The following is a 23485-nucleotide window of genomic DNA, read 5'->3' on the forward strand; positions in this document are numbered from 1 at the left end:
TCACATCTTTGAAACGCAAAAACAGAAACTGTTACAAGTAAAGGAGCAGACAGTAATGTGACATGAAAGCCGGCTAACTCACCCCGAAAATTCTCCTGTTGGCAGAAAACATGTTTTTGGCCTTACTGAAATTGACAATGTATTTCACAAGAAAACATCTGGAAATTCTTTACTTTGGTTTTTAAGACTGGCCAACCATATCAAGGTGCAATCTTGTGCAAAAAATAATGAATACTTATAACAGAAGGGTAAACCAAGAGAAAAGCTCGGGATATAATCTACCGCAGTGACTTACGCACAGCAGTGTTGCTCTCATCGCTCTGATCTAGCACTATTGTTTTGTATATTACCTAGGATTTATTAAATTAATGAACAGATGCCTGATTATCAAGTGCAGAAAGAACAATGAACTTTAGATTGCTTTCAAAGGAATATTCTAGGTCCTAAAATTTCCAATGATTTTGCAGATGATGAGGAGTTGAGGTCTTCACACATTGTATTCACCCTCCATGTGTATCAGTACAGGATAGAGAAAGCAAACCAAGCCGGACTTCCAGGAGGTAGGCTTACTTCTGAATGATGAAAAAAATTATTTTGAGAAATATGGAAATAGAGAAAATTAATATCTTTCAAATGAGCAATTTACTTGTTGATTCTTATTACATTTCTTAATTAAAGATGATTAGTTAAAACAAAATTTTTTGATGTGCACATATTTTATGAATATAAGTAGTCAAGCTAATAACTTAAACATAGAACCAAATAAAGAAGTGGGAATAAGGAAGTCGTATATCACTGTTGCAACTTGCAAGAAGTGATCACTAGAGTTTCTAATCCGCCTGTCATCAAAAAAGGCTCATGTAATGTTCTGTAGATTTTCTCTTGAATGCAAATTTGAGTTTCCCTGGTGAGACATCCTAAATCAAATTTTGTATGCTGCATGCCAATCACGGAATTCTTCCATCATCGCTAAATCCAATTTGAAAAACTTGATTCGACACCAATTCAACTGGTTGTGGGTTTTGAGTGTAGGCATTTCTTTCTTGGTGAAAGGAGCAACAAGTTGAGACACTTTTGCTTTAAACTGAATGCATTTGGGAATGATCATGAAGGAAAAAAGATATCAATTCTAGAAAGGCAGAATGTAGATGACAGATTTTGAATAAGGCAAATATGACCATAGTGCTTCTGGAAGCAGTTTGTTAATATGGTATTGAAGTCAGCTAGTTATTTATAATGCTTCTAGATACAGAAATGCCCAAAGTGAATGCAATCAATAATGTTAATCCAAAGTGTACACAGAAAGGTTGATAGTTTCTCAGCTTTGGAACAGCTCTTCTCAGATCAAGTAGACCTCACCCAGGACTAACATCAATTATCCCACTTCTCTGTTAGCCAAACTCTTCAATCAATCAAATTCAGAGAGCTGCGAAAAAGATAATTCAGTCTCTCTTCTGTTCATTTCTTCTGAAAAATAAATAATTACTGTATGCTATACTTCATGATTTTATCAGGAGTCTCTACTTTGCCATAATGTTTTTCTTTAATTTTAACTCTACAAGTTCCACAAGTGTTTCTCTTAGATTCATTTTTTAATTCTCTGCACACGCGTACACATGGATTGGAATCGTCCATATGTGCATTATGCAACATCTATATACAAATTTTACTGTATTAAAACATAGATAACAAAATATATACTGGTTAAAGCATAACAATTTAAAAGTTAACTTTCTTTTTGTAGTGGCAGGAGGTAGGAGTCGACTTCATCTGATTGACCTTGGCAGTTCCTCTAAGTCCAAAGACCCTGACAATGTGTCGCTTAGTCTCTCTGCATTGGGAAATGTCATCATGGCACTACTTAATGGCCAACGACATGTTCCTCACAGGTAAGCTAATAGCATTATTCTGTTTGATAAAAATATACCAACATTTACACAATAATTGCTTTTGCAAACATATTTTGGGGTAAAAACTACACACATTTATAATTATGGAAATGGTTTTACATTTGACATACTGACCCATTTAACATATTACTTCTAAGAGTCTATATTTCAGTTATTTTTTTTCCCTACTTTTCAAATACATGTATCAGAAGTTGTATCAATAATCACTGAAGCCCTACTGCTACAAGTTGATGAGTTGAATCTTAAATTGTTGTATAAAAATCCCAGAAATATACTAGACCTCACAGAAATGATCAAGAACAGAGCTGGAAAGGCGCACTTTAATACGTTTTGTCTGGATTATTAATTTATTTTGCTGAGGTTATTCTTGATCCAGTTTCTTTTTATATTTTATTATTTTTTCTATACAACGAAAATGATAATGATGCACATGTGTCAAATCTCTCTAATAATGTGTTTTTTCAGGCCATAAAATTAAACTCATTAGCTCTAATAAGCACAGTCCACAAATTGTGTAAAAATGATAAGATTCCGGATCTATGAAGCTTGACTTCGTAATTCTCTTCTCATTAGTGTGACTTTCATGTCATAATGCCCAGAAAAAAAATATCTTCGTAATGAATTCGTTTGTGGATTAAAAAGCTAGTTTTGACACGCTTCAAAATCTTTGGCCTCAACTTCAAATAATTATAGTGCAAGTTATATAGGAAGCAAATTAACAAGAAAAACCTTGGATAATGACAAACAGATTTTTACACTGAAGAGGGGCGAAATAGTGTTTATTATATCTTGAACTTATTGGCAGATCTCCTATTTTCTAGAAGTGTTGCCAAGAGATACAATCTTTTATTAAGGTGTTATAAAGAGGATTGCAAATAAAACAGAGATGTAACTGAACATTTCCTGCTCCACGTATTATTACCTATTAATGACAGAAGAGCAAGCCTATCATTCAAGTACCTAGAGCTTGCTACTTGAGGTTGGAGATTTCATCAGCACCAAGTGCTGAATGGTAGCCCTTGACATTATGACACAAAATCGCTGGCTATTGGCTGGCTGATCCTGTAGCTATCTGCATACATTCTTTTGATGTGCCAGAGTAATATGATTGAGATAAATTCATGCAATCTAGAATGAACAAATAGTTAATTACCGGTATATTCTGATCTACCCATGATGCAGGAATTTGTTTAATTAGTGGATAACATATCCTGCTTGCTTCCTAAGTGAGTTGAAGTTTCAAGACATACAGCTCAGAGCTTGTTCATTAAATGGTTAGATAAGGTGGTCGGGATATCTCTCGATTTTAATAGAATAGCCATGGAAACATTGTGAATTTAAGAATATTATTTTTGTCTTTCAGAGATAGCAAAGTGGCCCAGCTGTTGAGAGATTCACTTGGAGGAGTTTCGTGTCGGACTTGTATGCTTGTCCATGTCTCTTCTGCTGTAAGTCATCATAACGAGACTCTACAGGTCATTCAGCTGGCAGCCCGTATTCACAGAATGAGGAGGAGAAAAACAAAGGTAATACACAGCACTTACAATTGTGACAATAAATTGAAATTTCTTCCTATTGTTCCTTCAGGATTTCTTAATATATAAGTATTTCTTGTTTGTAGTTTTCAAGTACAAGTTCAGATGACAGTTCCACGGATGATGGAAGACTTAGAAGGCCATTTAAGGGGTGCAGAATGGGGACCCTAAGAGAAGACATACTGTACCACTCTTCACACTCTGACCCTGACTATTATACCTCTAGCAGTGAACAGTCTTGTGATACAGTAATTTATGTTGGTGCTCACGGACAATCTCTCAGTGATCGGGAAATAACAGACAATGAAGGACCACCAAGATCTGTTCCTAGAACAAATCCAAGATTACCCCGGAGACCAAGTGGCTCCAGATCATCTGGAGATGAAGGATCAAATTCAGACAGTGGAAGAAGTCGTGCTTCTTCAGATTTTAGATATGGAAGAGCGGCATTGATTCAAAAGGAGAATTTTAATGTGAATAGAATAATATCTCCCAGATTCCACCCCCAGCCTGCCATAGCCGTGTCGACCCCTTCTGTAGTTAGAGATGTCAGCGTTGTGCAAACCCATGCCAAATCACCACCAGTTTCACCTATTGTTGGGCCTGTCCAACATCCACTTAAATCCCAAACTCGTTCCAGATCCCAGGATTCACCTCAAAGATTGATAGTGAAGGGACCCCCTTCAGATCAATTGAAAGGAGAGCAGTGGATTGATGGACCAGGGATCTATTCAAAGAGCAAACAGGTGGAGGAGCAGTGGATTGACGGACCACATGCATTTGTCAAGCAAGAACTTGTCAATACACTGGACCCAGCCAATAAGCATTTGTTCAATCCTAAAATGAATGCAGAGGAACAGTGGGTAGATGGCCCCAGAGAAATGATAGCCGAATCTAAACTGCAAAACCGAGAAGCTAAAGTCAGTCATTCTAAAGCAACTGTGCACAGTAGCTGTAAAGGAGATAAACACTCAAAGCACAAAAGACCATTGCTTGATATCAAAGATCGACCGGATAGTACATTAAGTGAGGATAGCAGTTCATCTCTGACTGTGCAAGGCCCAGACTCCAGACCAGTAAGTTTACATGAACCAGAGGATAAACCAGATGCACCCCAGCAAAGTGTGAAGCCTTTTGTGCGCGACTGGGTGCAAAAACATAGTGCAATTGCTGACAATAGTAGTGCTCCTAAGAGAGAAGATCGATCTGAAACTGCTGAAACACCATGTAAAATGAAAAAGCCAAAACCAGAGTCTCATCGTAAACTGAGTGCTTCTACACCTAAACAGTCTCCCCTTAATTCACCATGTGCTCCAAGGAAAACAAAGTGTGACTCGCAATCAATTGGTAAACTGCAAAAGTCACATTTGCCCACCCCTCAAAATCCAACTAAACGAGTTAAGGACTGGATACAGTCTGTATCACTGGAGCAGACACAATCTAATTGTGAAAACTTTGTTTCTGTAAATGACTTCTGTAGTGATCTCCCTGTGAGGACATCTGAATTGAATACGTCTCAGGATGTGTCTTCTTGTAGTAGCATTCAGTTGGAAACAACAGCTGAAATGGACTCTCAGTGTGAAACTACCATGAACACAGCTCCTTGCAGCAGTGATGGTCGACCGGATGAAATGGCAGAGTGCAACATTGGAGACATTAGCTTTGACAGTAGTGTAGATGCTGGTGAAAACACTAATTCGCTCCACAGAGAATCAATCTACGAAATGCAAATGGATGCCCAACTTGAAAAGAGTGACGTGAAAAATGTTGACATCCCAGATAATGATACGTTTAGTAGTGTCAGCAAAGACGATGACTCGGATTGTGAAAATGAACCACTCCTTGCTAAAGAGTTCAGTATTCCTCATTCATTAACTGCTGAAAGTTTAAAAACTCTTGTTGCAGAGCCAATTGCTGAAGATGAGCAAAAACTTGTGCAGGGTCAGTCTTATCAAAGCAGTGAAATTAATCCCAACATCAAAGAAAGCTTATTCATTTACGATAAGGCAAAACCTATCTCTTCCCTACATCGTAAACCAGATGGTGCTTCAAATCCAAATTTAGTCAATGAACTTGATTATCAAGACAGAATTGATGTGAATTTTATTAGAGGAGAATATATCATCAACCAAGTGCAACATATTTCTAGTCAGAATGTAGATATTTACCAGAAAGCTACCTCAGTTTTGAAGTATGAAGAACCTGATTGCCGAAAATCAAAGTCTAAACCCCCTCTTCCAAAACCCTCATGCAAGTCTCATAGTGCCAGTCCTTCCCGCTGTAAGGATATTAGTCTCAGTCCTAAATCTACTGGGTCATATTCAAGTCGAACATCTTCACCAGGAAGTCATGTTAGCCGTACAAAAGAAAAGTCTCGTCAGATTTCAACGTCTTCAATGTCATCTCAGTCTTCTCTTCCCATTGCCAGTAGCCCATCTTCTAAGTCCTCGAAGTCTCCATCACCAAGTAAGCTTCCGATTTTCTCCAGCAAAAGTTCGCGCAAGAAGGACAAGGAGTACAAAGTCGGAAACGGTCGAGTAGTAGAGCTGAATACATCCAACAGAGGAACAGATTCCGATAGTGGTAACGACAGTGGTATTGTTGCACATGAAAAGAAATTGCTTTCTCCATACAGCACCGTCACAAAGCCTCGCACCCCTAGCCATTCTAGCAGTGGACATGGAAGTGACAATAGCAGCACAGTCAGTGCTGACCTGAGGTCCCAGCTAGGAATCAAAGACAAACTTCTGACTGGTGGAACCAGCAGTGGGTATGAGAGCATGCTAAGAGACAGTGAAGAGGCCTCAGTGACGTCATCTGGTCAGGAGGAAAGCACTAGTGAATCCCCAAACGATAAAAAGAAAGGATCCAAGAAAAAGAAGTCAAGTGAGTGCATTTAAATTTAGAATTTAATTGATATAATAATTATTGGAAAATAATGTTTAGAAAAGTATAAATGATGTATTTTATTTTTAATTAATAGGTACAAAACGTAGTCGTTCAGCACCTGCGAGATCCAGTGAAAGTCCTGATGGCAAGGGGTCCGTGATATTAAGTCCCTCATCAAAGGCATGGGTGGATACGAGACAGATTCAGAGAATCAAAGAGGAACCTTTTGAGATCAAGTTATACGATATGGACGACGTGGAAAGGCTTGCTAGAAGAAGAAATGAAGAAGAGGTAACTATTTCACAATGCGATTTTAAATGAAACTATATTGCTCAATTTACAGTGCAATTTTATATGAAACTAAATTGCTTATTTTGCAATGTGGTTTTATATGAAAAGAAAGGTAACTCTTAGTTAAATCTGTTTTTGCTATTTTCTTTATAGGAAAATGAGTCTAAAAAAGAAAAGGGAACAAAACATGGTAAACCTATGGAACTCATTGACCATAAAGATCAAATTGTGATGGAGAACAGACACTGGAGATTTGACTGTCGTTTTTTCATGTGTTTCTGTCGTAACAAACCTAAACAAACAGATGTTTAGGTTGACAATATCCTTGCCATACTATTCTGTAAACTTAATTCTTGAAGTGCTTTAAAGAAGAACAAAGGAATTATGCATTTAGTATGATTTTTTGAAAACATTTTAATATCATTATGCATTGTACATTTTGTACATAGTCTTTATTTATACATATGAACTGCGTGTATTTTGACATGCACTTGAAATGTAAAAATTTTGTACATTTGTAAAATTATATGCAGTTTTCCCCTTTGCAATAGTTTATGCATGGTAGACTTTGGGAATATACTGGAGATGCATGACATCTACTTGATTGTATACTACTGTGGTAATAAATAAATATATTTCTAACTTTATTCAATCTTAATTATGATTTTCTGAAAGGAGAAAACTTGATCTGTACTAAAGGTATGCAGGTGTTTCGCCCAGCATAGGAAGCAAGTATGTTAAGGTGGTATGGGACAGCTCCCATATTGTGACGAACTATCCATCAAAATAAACAGTAAATCAAGTTTCATTTTTTATATAGTTTCTTTACCAAAATTGTTAACTAAAAGCGTTATGCAGTAGGTTAAAGGGGGATGGTTAGAAGGTACACTACGATTCTGTAAGTCACGAGTTTGAATCTTACTTTTAAAATCTTACCATTTCAAAAAAAAATTAAAACGCATTTTTGGTAAAATATTGTAAATTTTGAAAATTCTCAACCGTCAAAGATATTTTAATTATAATATATTTTAATCCACATTGATATCAACAGATGTTCCATACCACCTAAATTGGTTAGGCTTTTGATTAACCATGTTAATATTTGAGTGATAGATTTCCAGAAAAATGATTTGAATGAGCACAAAACCAGCTTATATTTACGTAAAAAAAATTGGACAAATTCTTAAATAAGACAGATGATCACTCACAGAACCATGGCAATGGCATTGAAAATAAATATGCTTTACATTTTATAATAGCTTTTAATGGCACAAAATAACAAGATCAGTTTGAGAATCAGCTATAGAATATTCTTATGACAGAAGTACAGGATAATAATTTTCAGTAGCATATGATCAGGAATAAAGTACTTTATCAACTTACAGGTACGTAATATGTACATTTTTAAAGTAATTTTTAAACTTTTTGAAGGAAAGGAAAGATTTTTTCTATAACCTACAACAAAGTCTACATTTTATTTCCATTAAAATGTCTGAAATGGAAAGTAGTTAAAAGAAAAAGGAATAATGGTTTCTAATTCAATAATATCACAGACCACATAATTTACGCGTTGTCAACAGTCACTCTCGGCAATGTTAGCTGTCCTTTCTCTCTCACAATGTTTGTCAGCTTTTTGATCGATGATTTTCCTTGCCAGCGAAGCTTATATTTCTTGCAAGCTAGAAGGAATTTTTCTTTGCCGCCCAGTTGTCATAAAGTAAATATTCATATGTATGAGTCTTTCGTATATACTTCAGTATCAGATCACTGCGATGAAATTTCTGAAATGAGTACAAGTAGTTATTTTAAACAAATCTCTCCTCTCTCTCTCTCTCTCTGATTTTTGAATTGCAAAAAAAAAAAAACCCACACCAAAATAACATTACCTTACGCGGTTTTACTTGGGTTCCTTCTTTTAAACATGATTTTCATAGTCCCTTTTGTGAGCTTTCTGGTCTTTTTATTAGATGGCACTATCCTCTGCAATAGTATCCATAAATAATTTGTATAACACCCACATATCTCATTGTGATAAATTTATTCCAAATACCAACAAAAAATGGTTAAGATTAACTTAAATATAATCTTACCATTGATTTCCTTTTATTCTGTTTTGTCTACGAAAAAAATAAATGAATACAAAAAAAAATAACAATTTTTCATAACTTTTTTACATGCAGTTTTTGCCTATCAAATTGAACCTTTTTTCAAATAAGACTTTTCTAATTGAAATTCCATGTAAGATTTAAAAGTTACGGACGTTGTTTACCCAGGGTTTGAGTTCTCAAATTCGAATTGTTAGAAAGTAAATGTCATGAGTAAAATTTGTTCTAAACACATAAATTATTATTGAAATGAATTCTTATTGACATTTCCATTCGATATTTTTACTTTATTATGGAATTAGGTTCAAACGAAATTCGACTTAGCAAAACAGAGGATTTTTTTTTCAAATTTTGTTTTTCATTGAAATATATTTGGCAGCGATACAATATTAAAAGTTAGGATTTTATTCGTTAGTCAACATAATTTTGCATATTTTCTGTTGGTTTTACCACCGATTTTCATTTAGTTAGCCGTATTGCACACACTACAAAAATATTGAAAAATGCTTAAAAACAATCAAATACACCAAATCTCAAAATTTTGATCATTGATCTTGTATAAATTTTAGCAGCAGAATAAGGTCAATATAATTATTTTAATGCTACAAATGTTTTATTATAATCATCAGTCAGTTTTTTTTTTGTTAAAATGAACCAAAACTGTGTAGGGATTTTAAGGTGGCTCGACACACCAATGCATTATTTGATGGATCGATGAAGAATTCTCTTTGAGAAATGATTATTCAAAAATGACACCTATATCGGCCTCTGATTATTTTATATGAATTTTTTTGTATTTTTTGATAGAAACCGGAAACATCGTTTTAGCTGCGAACAAGATATATTAGAGCTAAAAATTTGTTATCAATTAATGCACAATACAATTATCTATAAATACATATCAAAAACGGCCAGATAAACTTTGAAATATTTTTGTAAAAAAAATATTTATGAAAATGAAAAAAAAGGATTGTAGATATTTTTTAAATCTATGGATTAAAACTGCAGATAAACTGTTACACGCATTTAACAATTGCTGTCCAATCATATTTCAACAAAAAATTGAAACCAAATAGTGAAATTAAAGTTTAAAGTCGAACCGATCCCGATTGTAATTAAACTGATCCCGAACGAAATCACATAAAGTTAGAATGAATCAGAATTTTGCAAAAATTTCAGGTTGTTTAGCTGTAAAATGGTTTCGTCATTTACTAACTTTATAATTCATATCAATTACTTAGAAAAAAACTGCAGTTTATTTGTAAAATTTCAATTTTTAAATAATTCTGATCGGGATCAGTTTTTTTTAATCGGGATCGGTTCAAATTTGATAAATAGCCATTTTTCCAAAATTTCGCAATTTCATTTCAATTTCTTTGTAAAATATCATTGTTTAGTGAATAGTTTATGTGACTATATGTTATTTTTAAAATTTTATCCATAGATTAAAAAGATATTAAAGAATTACAATTTTGATTTTCATAAATATTTTTTTAATTAAAAAATTAAACACTTGACCAAACGATCTTTGGCATGAATTTATTTATAATTATATTACACATTAATTGACAACAAGTTTTAAGCTCTAATATATTCTGTTTGTCTGCAAAACAGTTTTTCCTATTTCACTGATAAAATACAAAAAAATTCGTATAAAATAACTGAAAGCCGATATTGATCTCTGTTTTGTGGAATCATGTTTCAAAAAAGATTCTCTATCGATCCATAAAATAAAATTTTGGTGTGTCGAGGAACCTTAAAACTGATAGAGGAAACTCGGGTTGGAATATTTTATTTATATAAAAATTGTCAACGAAAACTTAATGCTTTGTATCATTAAAATGGTATTGCCATTCATAAACTGTATTACATTTTTATAAAAGAGTTTAACCACTTGTATTATTTTTACAATTAAAATTTTTTTAATCATAGTGTAAACATTTTAGGGATTTTTCTTAAATTTTTAAAAATATTTAATGACCATTAACTTAAAAAGTAGGTCATTGACCTTCTTTTATGAAAGTGAAAAATAACAGTACAATAAAAGGTCTTTTAACACACAATAAATGGTTTTTTATTATCATGAGTGGAATTTGTTTCCATTCTGAGTAAACGTAATCCTTAACTCATTATCGAAAAATTTTGCATCCATCGAAATTGTAGTTTTATCATGAAAATCAACGACCAATTAGTTTAACGAACAAATCGCAACTTTTTTCCAAGTGGCATTACCTTTTTACGCGAATGTTTGTATTGAAGTCTTTTTCTCTCTTTTCAGAAAAAAAGGTATCGTGAAACCAAAAGTGAAGAGTTTTCTTAATCTCACTTGAGGTTTCATGTTGAAATTTGAATAATATTTCTTTTATAGAAGTGATGAATGTTTTTGATTATGCTATACCTTCTGAGGTAAATATTTTTCTTGTAATCTTCTTTTCTGCAATACATGAAATATTCACATATAATGGGATTTCAACGTTTATACATTTAACATTCTAGTACCATTATGTGATTTGTTATCGTTCTGATTGGGTATCAAATTTCAATTTCTAGCATTATCACTGCATATGTAATAGGAAAATTAAATACCCTTTCTCGACTTCTTCTCAGCTCTTTCACGGAAATACGGCAGATTCTTCGGTACTTTTTAATTTTTTGTTGAAGTTTGTCTTTGCGTTTCTGAATCAATTTCTTCTTCTAAAACAGATTAGTTTTACTTCAACAGCAATTAAACGATTTTATAAACCTTTAATCTCTTACTATACAAGTGTACTTATAAATACCTTCAATGTTTTAGCTGGAATCAACGACAGTTCTTTCTTCTCTTTGATTTTTGCCCGTAACTAGAATTTAAGAAAAAAAGGAAAATTATCAAGATACTTCACTATATGTACAGCAACACTTAAGGTAGTATGGGAAACATGTCGATATTAACGCGGATAAAAGTACAATACAATCAAAAAACTTTTACAGATTTACAATTTTCAAATTTTACAATATTTAACCCAAAAAATGTTTGAACAATTGCTGCAAAGGTGAAAATTATAAATCTGTGGTATTCGAACTCACGACTTACAGATCCGTGGTTAACGCTCTAACTCATTGTGTTTCATTGTTAGGTAATATTTTCGGGAAAGAAAACATTTCTACAAATTACACTTGATTTTATTGTTTATTTCAATCGGAATACGTCATACTATAGAAGTGTCACATACCACCTTAACCTCTAAAAACATTACGTCACAGAGTGGCGATTTTTAAATATTAAATGTTTGAAAATCTTATAGTTTTTAAATTCAAATTTACAATTTTTTGCGTATTTGCCTTTCATGTATAATTATCATGCATACTGCTATATATCATTATTAAATAATTTTCTGTTGATTTGAGAAACTATTTCAAGGTGTAGTGAGCTACATTATTCCTTCAACGATTAAGACAATAATAAATCCCGACTCATCCCTTCCATGCAAGTTGGTCACTTAACAGGCTAGATTTTTCTTATTGTACGATTTACCTTTTCCTTTGTTTCTAAAAGTTTTTGCTTTGCTTGCTTGTATTTCTTTTTGTTATCTTTAAGCTTCTCGAGAATCTCTTTGGTCTGAAATAGAAACACATGAAATACTTAGATAAGAAAGAAACAGGTGAAAAAAATTAAATGCTAGTATGTCTTATAATTAATCCTGATCAATCGACCATAATAAGAACAATGCATTTAAAGACTATTTATTGTACCTTTGCAAAGGAAATTTTGACCCCTCCTCTGGGAACATATCGTTTTCCCCCAAGTCCTGGGATTATTTTCTGAAATATTATGTAGAACCTACATAACGAGTTGAATTTGAAGATTACAAGCATTTTTATGCTCACTTTAAACACAAATATATTCTTACCATTGTATGTTTTTTTGGATATCTTCTACGTTTAGTTATAACTTTTTCCTTCAATACAAAAAAGTACACGTATCATGAATATCAAAATATTAAAAAAAACCAATTTACATATTTTCTCTGTTTAAAATTAATATGACTTTTTTCCCAGATGCATTAAAAAGTCATTTTTGTTTTAAAATTTTGTCGTCTCCCAAGAACACGTAAAACATACCCTTCGATACTTTTCTTGCAGTCTTCTTCTCTGGGTAAATTCAAGTAAAAGCAGCATTTGAAATATGATTAGGAATATATTTTTATTGTTTACTTATAGTAATTGTGGGAAAATGCCTACTTATAAATTTTGAAATTGAAAGTTTTTTTCCTACAACAAACAAAACCAATACCCGTTCTCGACTTCTTCTCAGCTCTTTCACGGAAATACGGCAGATTCTTCGGTACTTTTTAATTTTTTGTTGAAGTTTGTCTTTGCGTTTCTGAATCAATTTCTTCTTCTAAAACAGATTAGTTTTACTTCAACAGCAATTAAACGATTTTATAAACCTTTAATCTCTTACTATACAAATATACTTATAAATACCTTCAATGTTTTAGCTGGAATCAACGACAGTTCTTTCTTCTCTTTGATTTTTGCCCGTAACTAGAATTTAAGAAAAAAAGGAAAATTATCAAGATACTTCACTATATGTACAGCAACACTTAAGGTAGTATGGGAAACATGTCGATATTAACGCGGATAAAAGTACAATACAATCAAAAAACTTTTACAGATTTACAATTTTCAAATTTTACAATATTTAACCCAAAAAATGTTTGAACAATTGCTGCAAAGGTGAAATTATAAAGCTGTGGTATTCGAACTCACGACTTACAGATCCGTGTTTCATTGTTAGGTAATATTTTCGGGAAAGAAAACATTTCTACAAATTACACTTGATTTTATTGTTTATTTCAATCGGAATACGTCATACTATAGAAGTGTCACATACCACCTTAACCTCTAAAAACATTACGTCACAGAGTGGCGATTTTTAAATATTAAATGTTTGAAAATCTTATAGTTTTTAAATTCAAATTTACAATTTTTTGCGTATTTGCCTTTCATGTATAATTATCATGCATACTGCTATATATCATTATTAAATAATTTTCTGTTGATTTGAGAAACTATTTCAAGGTGTAGTGAGCTACATTATTCCTTCAACGATTAAGACAATAATAAATCCCGACTCATCCCTTCCATGCAAGTTGGTCACTTAACAGGCTAGATTTTTCTTATTGTACGATTTACCTTTTCCTTTGTTTCTAAAAGTTTTTGCTTTGCTTGCTTGTATTTCTTTTTGTTATCTTTAAGCTTCTCGAGAATCTCTTTGGTCTGAAATAGAAACACATGAAATACTTAGATAAGAAAGAAACAGGTGAAAAAAATTAAATGCTAGTATGTCTTATAATTAATCCTGATCAATCGACCATAATAGGAACAATGCATTTAAAGACTATTTAGTGTACCTTTGCAAAGGAAATTTTGACCCCTCCTCTGGGAACATATGGTTTTCTCCCAGCTCCTGGGATTATTTTCTGAAATATTATGTAGAACCTACATAACTTGAGTTGAATTTGAAGATTACAAGCATTTTTATGCTCACTTTAAACACAAATATATTCTTACCATTGTATGTTTTTTTGGATATCTTCTACGTTTAGTTATAACTTTTTCCTTCAATACAAAAAAGTACACGTATCATGAATATCAAAATATTAAAAAAAACCAATTTACATATTTTCTCTGTTTAAAATTAATATGACTTTTTTCCCAGATGCATTAAAAAGTCATTTTTGTTTTAAAATTTTGTCGTCTACCAATGAAGTGAAAACCAAGAACACGTAAAACATACCCTTCGATACTTTTCTTGCAGTCTTCTTCTCTGGGTAAATTCAAGTAAAAGCAGCATTTGAAATATGATTAGGAATATATTTTTATTGTTTACTTATAGTAATTGTGGGAAAATGCCTACTTATAAATTTTGAAATTGAAAGTTTTTTTCCTACAACAAACCAAACCAATACCCTTTCTCGACTTCTTCTCAGCTCTTTCACGGAAATACGGCAGATTCTTCGGTACTTTTTAATTTTTTGTTGAAGTTTGTCTTTGCGTTTCTGAATCAATTTCTTCTTCTAAAACAGATTAGTTTTACTTCAACAGCAATTAAACGATTTTATAAACCTTTGATCTCTTACTATACAAGTGTACTTATAAATACCCTCAATGTTTTAGCTGGAATCAACGACAGTTCTTTCTTCTCTTTGATTTTTGCCCGTAACTAGAATTTAAGAAAAAAAGGAAAATTATCAAGATATTTCATTATATACAGCAACACTTAAGGTGGAATGGGAAACATGTCGATATTAACGTAGATAAAAGTACAATACAATCAAAAAACTTTTACAGAGTAAGAATTTTCAAATTTTACAATATTTAACCAAAAAAATGTTTGAAAAATTGTTGGAAAGGTGAAAACTATAAAGGCCCCAGTGGTATTCGAACTCACGACTTGCAGATCCGTGGTTAACGCTCTAACCCATTGTGTTTCATTGTTTGGTAATATTTTCGGGAGAGAAAACATTTCTACAAATTACACTTGATTTTATTGTTTATTTCAATCGGATTATGTCAAAATATGAAAGTGTCACACACCACCTTAACCTCTAAAGACATTACGTCACAGAGTGGCGATTTAAATATTAAATGTTTGAAAATCTTATAGTTTTAAATTCAAATTTGCAATTTATTGCGTATTTGACTTTAATATATAATTATCATGCACAATGCTATGATTATTAAATAATTTTCTGTTGATTTGAGAAACTATGTCAAGGTGTAGTGAGCTACATTATTCCTTCAACGATTAAGACAATAATAAATCCCGACCCATCCCTTCCACGCAAGTTGGTCACTTAACAGGCTAGATTTTTCTTATTGTACGATTTACCTTTTCCTTTGTTTTTAAAAGTTTTTGCTTTGCTTGCTTGTATTTCTTTTTATTATCTTTGAGCTTCTCGAGAATCTCTTTGTTCTGAAATAGAAACATATAAAATACTTAAATAAGAAAGAAACAGGTGAAAAAAATTAAATGCTAGTATGTCTTATAATTGATCCTGATCAATCGACCATAATAAGAACAATGCATTTAAAGACTATTTAGTGTACCTTTGCAAAGGAAATTTTGACCCCTCCTCTGGGAACATATGGTTTTCTCCCAGCTCCTGGGATTATTTTCTGAAATATTATGTAGAACCTACATAACTTGAGTTGAATTTGAAGATTACAAGCATTTTTATGCTCACTTTAAACACAAATATATTCTTACCATTGTATGTTTTTTTGGATATCTTCTACGTTTAGTTATAACTTTTTCCTTCAATACAAAAAAGTACACGTATCATGAATATCAACAGATTTAAAAAAAAAACACTTTACATATTTTCTGTTTTTTTCCCAGATGCATTAAATAAGTCATTTTTGTTTTAAAATTTTGTCGTCTTTCAATGAAGTGAAAACCAAGAACACGTAAAACATACCCTTCGATACTTTTCTTGCAGTCTTCTTCTCTGCGTAAATTCAAGTAAGAGCAGCATTTGAAATATGATTAGGAATATATTTTTATTGTTTACTTATAGTAATTGTGGGGAAAATGCCTACTTATAAATTTTGAAATTGAAAGTTTTTTTTCCTACAACAAACCAAACAAATACCCTTTCTCGACTTCTTCTCAGCTCCTTCACGGAAATACGGCAGATTCTTCGGTACTTTTTAATTTTTTGTTTTAACTTTTCTTTGCGTTTCTGAATCAATTTCTTCTCCTTAAAAAAAGACACAGGAGAAATCAATCAATTAAAAACAACATTGACCTTGTCATATTCAAACATATTCATAACTTACCTTCAATGTTTTAGCTGGTAGCAACGACAGTTCTTTCTTTTCTTTGATTTTTGCCCGTAGCTAGAATTGAAATTTTTAAAATTGTAATGAAACAAATACTGAAACAAAATGCACCCCAACCCCCCCCCAAAAAAAGAAAAAAAAACAAAAAAACAAAAAACTAGTAATGAAATATAAAAGAGCTCTCTGAGATGAGACATTACTCTTTAAAACCATATTGTATTAAAATAGCAAATGGAATGCTCTGGTTGATCTTATGATACACTAATTTATTGTTTATACATTAATATTCAATTTCATATTGTATCATATTGTATACAATACTATGTCATATAATATGAAACAACACAATATTGCATTCTATGGTTATTATAGGCACATGTTCCAAAAAAATTAACTTCCTCTAAAACGTCGTCAGGCAACTAAAAAGTATTACTCTGATTCAGCATGCAAGTCCGTTTAGCTTAGAAGCATGCCAAGATGCACCATCTAAGCCAGTCTGGCGAAGATGGGTCAAGAATAACTTAAAATACAGTACATGGTCTATGTAAAATCTTAAGCCAATCCGGAAGCTGACGCCATGGATAAGCATCCTCCGATTTCGTCTTGGTGAGCGTAAAAAGGATCAATTAAATAACATTTTTTAATACCATGCATTATATTTCTTGTTTCTATTTGAGTAAAAACATCACCTCTTTCTTTGTTTTCAAGAGTTTTTGTTTCGCTTGTTGGTATTTCGTTTTGTTGTCTTTTAGCTTTTCCGAAAGTTCTTTTCTCTGAAAAAGAATTACAAAAATCCCCAAAACTAAATAAAAACTAGTTTAAAAAAATCACATGTATTCACAGGATTATTATTACGATTTGAGGTTAGAGTTTTATTTTTATTTTCGTCACATTTGTGTCCATAATGCCTGATTAAGGTATTTTTGATTATGAACCGAAATTGAAGTCACTCATGGGGATATAAATGAGATACACTGCTCATAACTCTTGCTATGTAAACAAAGCTCAGGCCATCTTCTTTTTTATAATGTGACATACACTAGATATTGTTTTTTGTGTGTTCTTAACGACCTACCAAAAGGGAAAAATAGCTTAAAACAAAACAGGTATGTATAAAACAAAGGCATGGCGCCAGACTTGTTTATATAATTATCAAACAATTGTTTGCTCTGTTTCGTTTCATGTGACTTGACAACTGCTAAGTTGTTTGCTGACATTGAAGAAAACCCCAATAAAATACAGACTTCATAGTACTGTATGTTTTAAGAGACGGGTTTAATGTACCTTTGAAAAGGAAATTTTACCAACACCTCTGGGAACATATCTTTCTCGTCCTGATCCTGGAATAATTTTCTGAAATTGTATAAAATACAGATTGAATTAGCTTATTATTTCAGTAAGTATTATGTAAATATTTTTCCCTTCCAGCACCCGAGACAATTTTCTGTAATGAGTTTAATATACAATTAAAATATTTTTTTCTAAATAAAAATTATGTAAATGGGATGATTTAAGTTGAAACTTAATGTGTGCAAAACAAAAAGAAATGATTTCCAACCATAATACGGTGTTTCCGATTTCTTTTTCCTTGCTTTTGAACCCATTCCTTCAATACAAATAAACAAAATTTATGAAATACATGTATTGGACACAAAAATAATAAATGTCATTAAGATTAAGCCTTGATATTTTTGTTATCAGAATGATTTGCTTACTGACTTTTTCTAACTCTAGGTAAGATATATTCCCAAAACGTACCCTCCGATACTTTTCTTGTAATCTTCTTCTCTGTGTAAATAACATAAAACAGATTTTAAAAAAACCTGTTAACAAAAAAATACACTTTTTTCTCACGTGCACAAAGTTCATTTTGTTGGAAGTAACTAGCTTCCAGTAAACAACTTCTGGAAACATGCTTAGAAAACAATACTTTTCTGAATTAAAGGAATGGATACTGTCATCCATCTATATGAATATCATTATTTTAAATTTTACTTAAATACTTATTCATATACCCTTTCTCGTCTTCTTTTCATCTCTTTACGAGAGATGCGACAAATTCGCAGAAGCGTCTTTAGTTGTCGGGTTAGCTTATTAATGGATTTCTTTTCCTAAAACAATAAAACCAACAACAAAAGTAACCAATAAAATCCTTTTTGTTTTATTATAATTTTTTATTGAAAGAGTCGTCATTAATAAACAGGGAATCCACGAAGCTTACACTAATATTTATATTTGAATGCATGAATTACCTGTATTGTTTTGGTTGGAAGCAGCATAAGTTCTTTTTTCTCTTTAAGTTTCGTTTGGATCTAAAAATAAATGCAAAAAGACAGTTGGTAAACTTCGGTGTTCATTCTGAAAAGTCCTACAAACGATCATTATACAATTTTCGTTATTGATATACATGTATATCAATGCAAACATATCACCTTTTTCTTTGTTTCTATAATTTTCTGCTTGGCTTTGTTGTATTTCTCTCTGTTTTCTTCGAGCTTTTTAGAAATTTCTTTTCTCTAGAATATTGAATCATACAATCAAGATGTTTATAAGCTTAACCTGCTTGTGGGAACAAAAATCGAATTCCATCAACATCCGCCATTCGAATTCAATTCAAAACATGTTTATAGAAATATGTATATGAAATTAATAATTCAAAGTAGTTAAGAACAGATGAACCCTAGTGAAATTTCTCATAATTGGAAATTCATAGACAATTTTGTCTTTGATTTTGTAAGGAAACATTTATAATTATCAGCTTTAATTGATTTAATTAAGTTAAACGTTAGCATAAAAATTAACGGACCAATAGATAGTATTTTGAAATAAATCACCAATATTTGTTTTCCTTCTCTATAGTCAATACATATTGGTGAAAAGTTTAACGATTATGGTCCATGATTTGAAAAAAAATTATTAACTATTTTAGGAATAGTAAGCTTTGCAACTATTTACTATAACACCTTATAAAGGCTTACGAATAGTTTAATTATTCTTCAAAATATCAAGTTCTTTAGTTAATTTTGTAAATGTTCTTTTGACTGAAGGCGACGTAATATGGCATATATTACCTTTGAAAAAGGAACTTTGGCTGCGCCACCTTTTACATGTCTATGTCCTGTTGTCTTTGGTAGTATTTTCTGAAAATATCGATATAGAATATAATGTACAAAATAAACTGCTGGCCAGATTTGATACAAACTTTAAAATGTATTTACACTAATGCACAAAAATATCTTACAACCACGAAACGATGTTTCTGGTGTTTTCTTCTCTCCTTTTCTTTCCCATTCTTTGAAAACACCTGAAACGTGAAAATCTTGGAATTTGAAATATTGTTTAATCTTTAAAGGATAATGATACTATTATAAAATATCAAAACTTTTGCAAAAAGTGTCTTGTACATTTAAAATCTTTTACAGTAAATATGAATAACTTTTTTTCAATGTATATCTTTTATTCCATTCGGTTACAATTATCTTATACAAGCGTAAATCATTTAAGCTTTTTGCCCTTTAAGAAAAATCTGGGCAAAATGGCAGATTCATTAAAGTTACATGTATTCATGTATTTAATTTCGATTATAAAAACACATTACCAAATCATAACGATTTTTCCTTTGCAGTCTTCTTTGCTGTAAATATACAAAACCTTCTTTTATTATATGTTATTAAAATAACTTAAAATATGATAAACAAAATACTATTCATTCATTTTTTATTCATTTTAGTAAGGAAATAAATTCAATACCCTTTTCCGCCATCTTCTCATCTCCTTCACCGACACACGACAGATTCTTACGTATTTTTTAATTTTTTGATCAATCTCTTTTTTGCGTTTATTGATCAATTTCTTATCCTAAAATATTTTAAAAAACACACATTTGGTCATACAAAGTATACAATATATGAAACAAAAACATAATACTGTATTCTCTTGATGTTTTAAATTCGACTTTGGATTTAAAGTAAATGCCTCACCTTCACAGATTTAGCTGGAAGTAACGCCAAATCTTTCTTTTCTTTTCTTTTATCCTGTATCTGGAAAAAAAATGGTTAACTTTAAAACTATCTGTGTGTCCTATCATCAAAACCCTTTTGTACAAAATCGCTCATACTTACTTTGAAGCTCAAATAAGTTACATGTATAACTTAAAAAAAGAAATAAACATACAATATTTAACAACTTGCTCCTTTAAGTAAAGGCATGTATAATCTGTGTCTTCCGCTAGAAAAAAAAAACTTCATTGGAACTATTTTGGATAGGAGTTCTGAGTAGTCTCACATGTATAGTGAACATAGTATCATGTTCATTTTTTTAAAGTAGGAGCCATTAAAAGCTTTATTTAATGTAAATGGAAACTCAACATGTGCACATATTTATCTCATCTTCAAAATAGTTAATCATCAGACCTACTTCAAATTCTATTTTACAAATTCTCCAAAATTTTCAAAAATCTAGTAAACAGTAGATAAACACAGCATTTAAAACTTTCTGATAAAGAATTTCACAACATGGATCTATTTATCAAGGGTGAAGAGTATTTGACCTGCCGTAAAACTGTTTTCTAAGACACCGATGCTTATTTAAAACTGATTCAGTCCGCCAACTCTGCTTTTAACGTCGATATTCATGAGATTGTCATGAGGATTCATTCTTTTCTATCAGTTTCAAGTTAAAAGAAATCTCCACTTACTAAAATGTTCACAACTAAACTATGTCAAAATGAGTTAATAACAGTAATTGAGATTTTGAAACTAATTAAATAGAAATATTACCTTTTTCTTTGTTTCCAAGAGCTTTTGTTTAGCACTTTTGTATTTCTTACTGTTCTCTTCAAGTTGTTTTAATATCTCTTTTCTCTAAAACAAAGAAAAATGTAAGAAAACATCTGTTTTAAGTCTGTATATCGAAAAATAAACAAAACTATTGGACGAAAAACTGATTTATTACGTATAGCTAATTGAAGCAGGTTATTTTGGTTTCTTTTATTCAAGAGTCAAGAGGAAGAAAATTTACAATCTAACAATCTTCTGTAAATTATTATACATGTACTAGCCAATCTGTTGATGCAATTTCATCCACACACCGATACCAGTTTTCCACTAATATTGATAGATGATACAAAAAACAAGAGGCCAATAGGCCTCAACGGTCACCTGAGTAGCATATAACCAATATACAAACTTGTCGAGGAGTCTCATATTCATTTATTTGGGTTTCATTCTGGAGTAGAAAAATTATAAATTTGTAATGATTACCACCTCCCTGCCTGAAATATTTCAAAAAGAACTCTGAAACCTATAGTTTTGGTGAAAAACTTAAAGATCTGGTCTACAAAATCATGAATTCAGTTTTCCTTTCAGGTGTGGGGGAGTAAAGAAGATAATTTTTAATCATAATATGCATTAACACCTATACATCCATTTAAGCCCTGCCCTAGAGTCAAAACCAATACTCCAGGGGACATGAAATTTAAAATTTTAGTAGAGGACTTCCAGGTAAACATAATTATGAAGTCAGTTTTTCATACAGATGTGTGTGAAAAGAGAAGAAGATTTTAAAACATTAAATGCATTAACACTATATTGCCATATTGTCCTGAACCCTGACCAAGGGGCCACGGATTTCACAATTTAGGTAGAGGAGTTAGTGGACATCATAACCATGTATTCAGTTTTTTGACCACATGTTTGGGAGTAAAGAAGAAGATTTTTTAAGACATTACATTTTTACTATATGGCCATATTAGCCCCACCCTAGAGCCTGAACCTCTGACACAGGGGTCATGAATTTCACAATTTTGATAGTGGACATCATAATCATGCAAATAGTTTTTAACAAATATATATTGGGTTAGAGAAGAAGATTTTCTAAGATTTAACACATCTTTACTATATGACCATATTGGCCCCACCTTAGAGCCTTAAACCCTGACCCAGGGGTCATGAATTTCACAATTTTGGTAGAGGCCTTCATAGACATCATAATCATGCATTTAGTCTTTAACAAATATTTATGGGAGTAGAGAAGGAGATTTTCTAAGATTTAATACTTTTTTACGATATGGCCATATTGGCCCCACCCTAGAGCATGAATCCCTGATCCAGGGGCCATAAATTTCACAATTTTTGTAGAGGGCTTCATGGACATCATAACCATGCAACCAGTTTTTTCTTCACATGTGTGGGAGTAGAGAAGAAGATTTTTGAAAATTTGGCTTTTTTGGGCATATTTGGCCCCACTTCTGGTGCCAAAGGGGGGGTTGAGCCACGAATTTCACAATTTAGATTCCTCTTCCCATAGAGATGCCTCAAACCCAAAATGGTAACAATTAGCCGTATAGTTTTTAAGAAGAAGTTAAAAATGTAAATTTGTTAATGCACGACGGACGACGCAAGAAGACAGACGAAAACGGATAGCAATAGGTCACAAGAGTTTACTCAAATGACCTAAAAAAGTTCATAGTACCTTTAAGAAGAAAATTTTTGCTGCGTTCTTTGATAATTTACGGTGCTTTTTAGTCTTTGGCATCACTTTCTGGAAATTAAAGTTTTATGCATAGATAAAAAAAAAAGACCAACAACTCTAGATAACTGACATTTGTATTAAAGAACGTAAATATATACAGAAAAAGATGCCCTAACAATTTTTTAGTACAAATAAATAAATGTAATTTGATTTTGTTAAAAAATCCGTTTGAATAATAACACTGTTATATATATTATACAAATATTGAATGGGGTTGAGGGCAACATTGATTATATTAGCCTCCGAGGGACGAAAATTTTGCCCGACGCGAAGCGGAGGGCAATATTTTCGTCCCAAGGGGGCTTGTTTAATCAATGTTGCCCGAAGTCAACATTTGTTTTGTTATATGAAGAAACAAACCAAAATTTAAGAAAGTAATTGAAAACAGATTGCC

The 23485-nt window shown here is 31.9% G+C and overlaps 2 protein-coding genes across 6 annotated transcripts in view; one reads left to right on the forward strand and one right to left on the reverse strand.

Annotated features, from left to right (window-relative positions):
* Positions 1-7272, forward strand: part of LOC128175940 (kinesin-like protein KIF26B) — an 89955-nt gene extending 82683 nt beyond the window's left edge. For all 5 annotated transcript variants that reach the window (XM_052841858.1, XM_052841857.1, XM_052841859.1 and 2 more), the window contains 6 exons: positions 468-560; positions 1745-1889; positions 3274-3436; positions 3532-6331; positions 6429-6625; positions 6779-7272. In XM_052841858.1, the coding sequence (XP_052697818.1) occupies positions 468-560; positions 1745-1889; positions 3274-3436; positions 3532-6331; positions 6429-6625; positions 6779-6937 (3557 nt within the window). In that variant the 3' untranslated portion in view covers positions 6938-7272. The remainder of the gene's footprint in view (positions 1-467; positions 561-1744; positions 1890-3273; positions 3437-3531; positions 6332-6428; positions 6626-6778) is intronic.
* Positions 7273-7396: 124 nt separating this feature from the next.
* Positions 7397-23485, reverse strand: part of LOC128175942 (trichohyalin-like) — a 39330-nt gene continuing 23241 nt past the window's right edge. Inside the window, exons 43-80 of the mRNA XM_052841863.1 lie at positions 23032-23100; positions 21339-21422; positions 20541-20600; positions 20311-20418; positions 20159-20194; positions 19802-19864; positions 19632-19700; positions 18993-19076; positions 18813-18872; positions 18576-18671; positions 18319-18348; positions 18119-18166; positions 17845-17913; positions 17250-17333; positions 16558-16617; positions 16371-16478; positions 16197-16226; positions 15986-16033; positions 15826-15894; positions 15608-15691; positions 14879-14938; positions 14685-14792; positions 14513-14542; positions 14287-14334; positions 14127-14195; positions 13909-13992; positions 13198-13257; positions 13004-13111; positions 12832-12861; positions 12621-12668; positions 12463-12531; positions 12245-12328; positions 11511-11570; positions 11317-11424; positions 11129-11164; positions 8716-8742; positions 8512-8605; positions 7397-8406 (exon numbers count right to left, since the gene is read on the reverse strand). Of these exons, the coding sequence (XP_052697823.1) occupies positions 8513-8605; positions 8716-8742; positions 11129-11164; positions 11317-11424; positions 11511-11570; positions 12245-12328; positions 12463-12531; positions 12621-12668; positions 12832-12861; positions 13004-13111; positions 13198-13257; positions 13909-13992; positions 14127-14195; positions 14287-14334; positions 14513-14542; positions 14685-14792; positions 14879-14938; positions 15608-15691; positions 15826-15894; positions 15986-16033; positions 16197-16226; positions 16371-16478; positions 16558-16617; positions 17250-17333; positions 17845-17913; positions 18119-18166; positions 18319-18348; positions 18576-18671; positions 18813-18872; positions 18993-19076; positions 19632-19700; positions 19802-19864; positions 20159-20194; positions 20311-20418; positions 20541-20600; positions 21339-21422; positions 23032-23100 (2481 nt within the window). The 3' untranslated portion in view covers positions 7397-8406; position 8512. The remainder of the gene's footprint in view (positions 8407-8511; positions 8606-8715; positions 8743-11128; positions 11165-11316; positions 11425-11510; positions 11571-12244; positions 12329-12462; positions 12532-12620; positions 12669-12831; positions 12862-13003; positions 13112-13197; positions 13258-13908; positions 13993-14126; positions 14196-14286; positions 14335-14512; positions 14543-14684; positions 14793-14878; positions 14939-15607; positions 15692-15825; positions 15895-15985; positions 16034-16196; positions 16227-16370; positions 16479-16557; positions 16618-17249; positions 17334-17844; positions 17914-18118; positions 18167-18318; positions 18349-18575; positions 18672-18812; positions 18873-18992; positions 19077-19631; positions 19701-19801; positions 19865-20158; positions 20195-20310; positions 20419-20540; positions 20601-21338; positions 21423-23031; positions 23101-23485) is intronic.

The sequence above is a fragment of the Crassostrea angulata genome, chromosome 3, assembly GCF_025612915.1.
Source record: "Crassostrea angulata isolate pt1a10 chromosome 3, ASM2561291v2, whole genome shotgun sequence".
NCBI classification, from domain to species: Eukaryota; Metazoa; Mollusca; class Bivalvia; order Ostreida; family Ostreidae; genus Magallana; species Magallana angulata.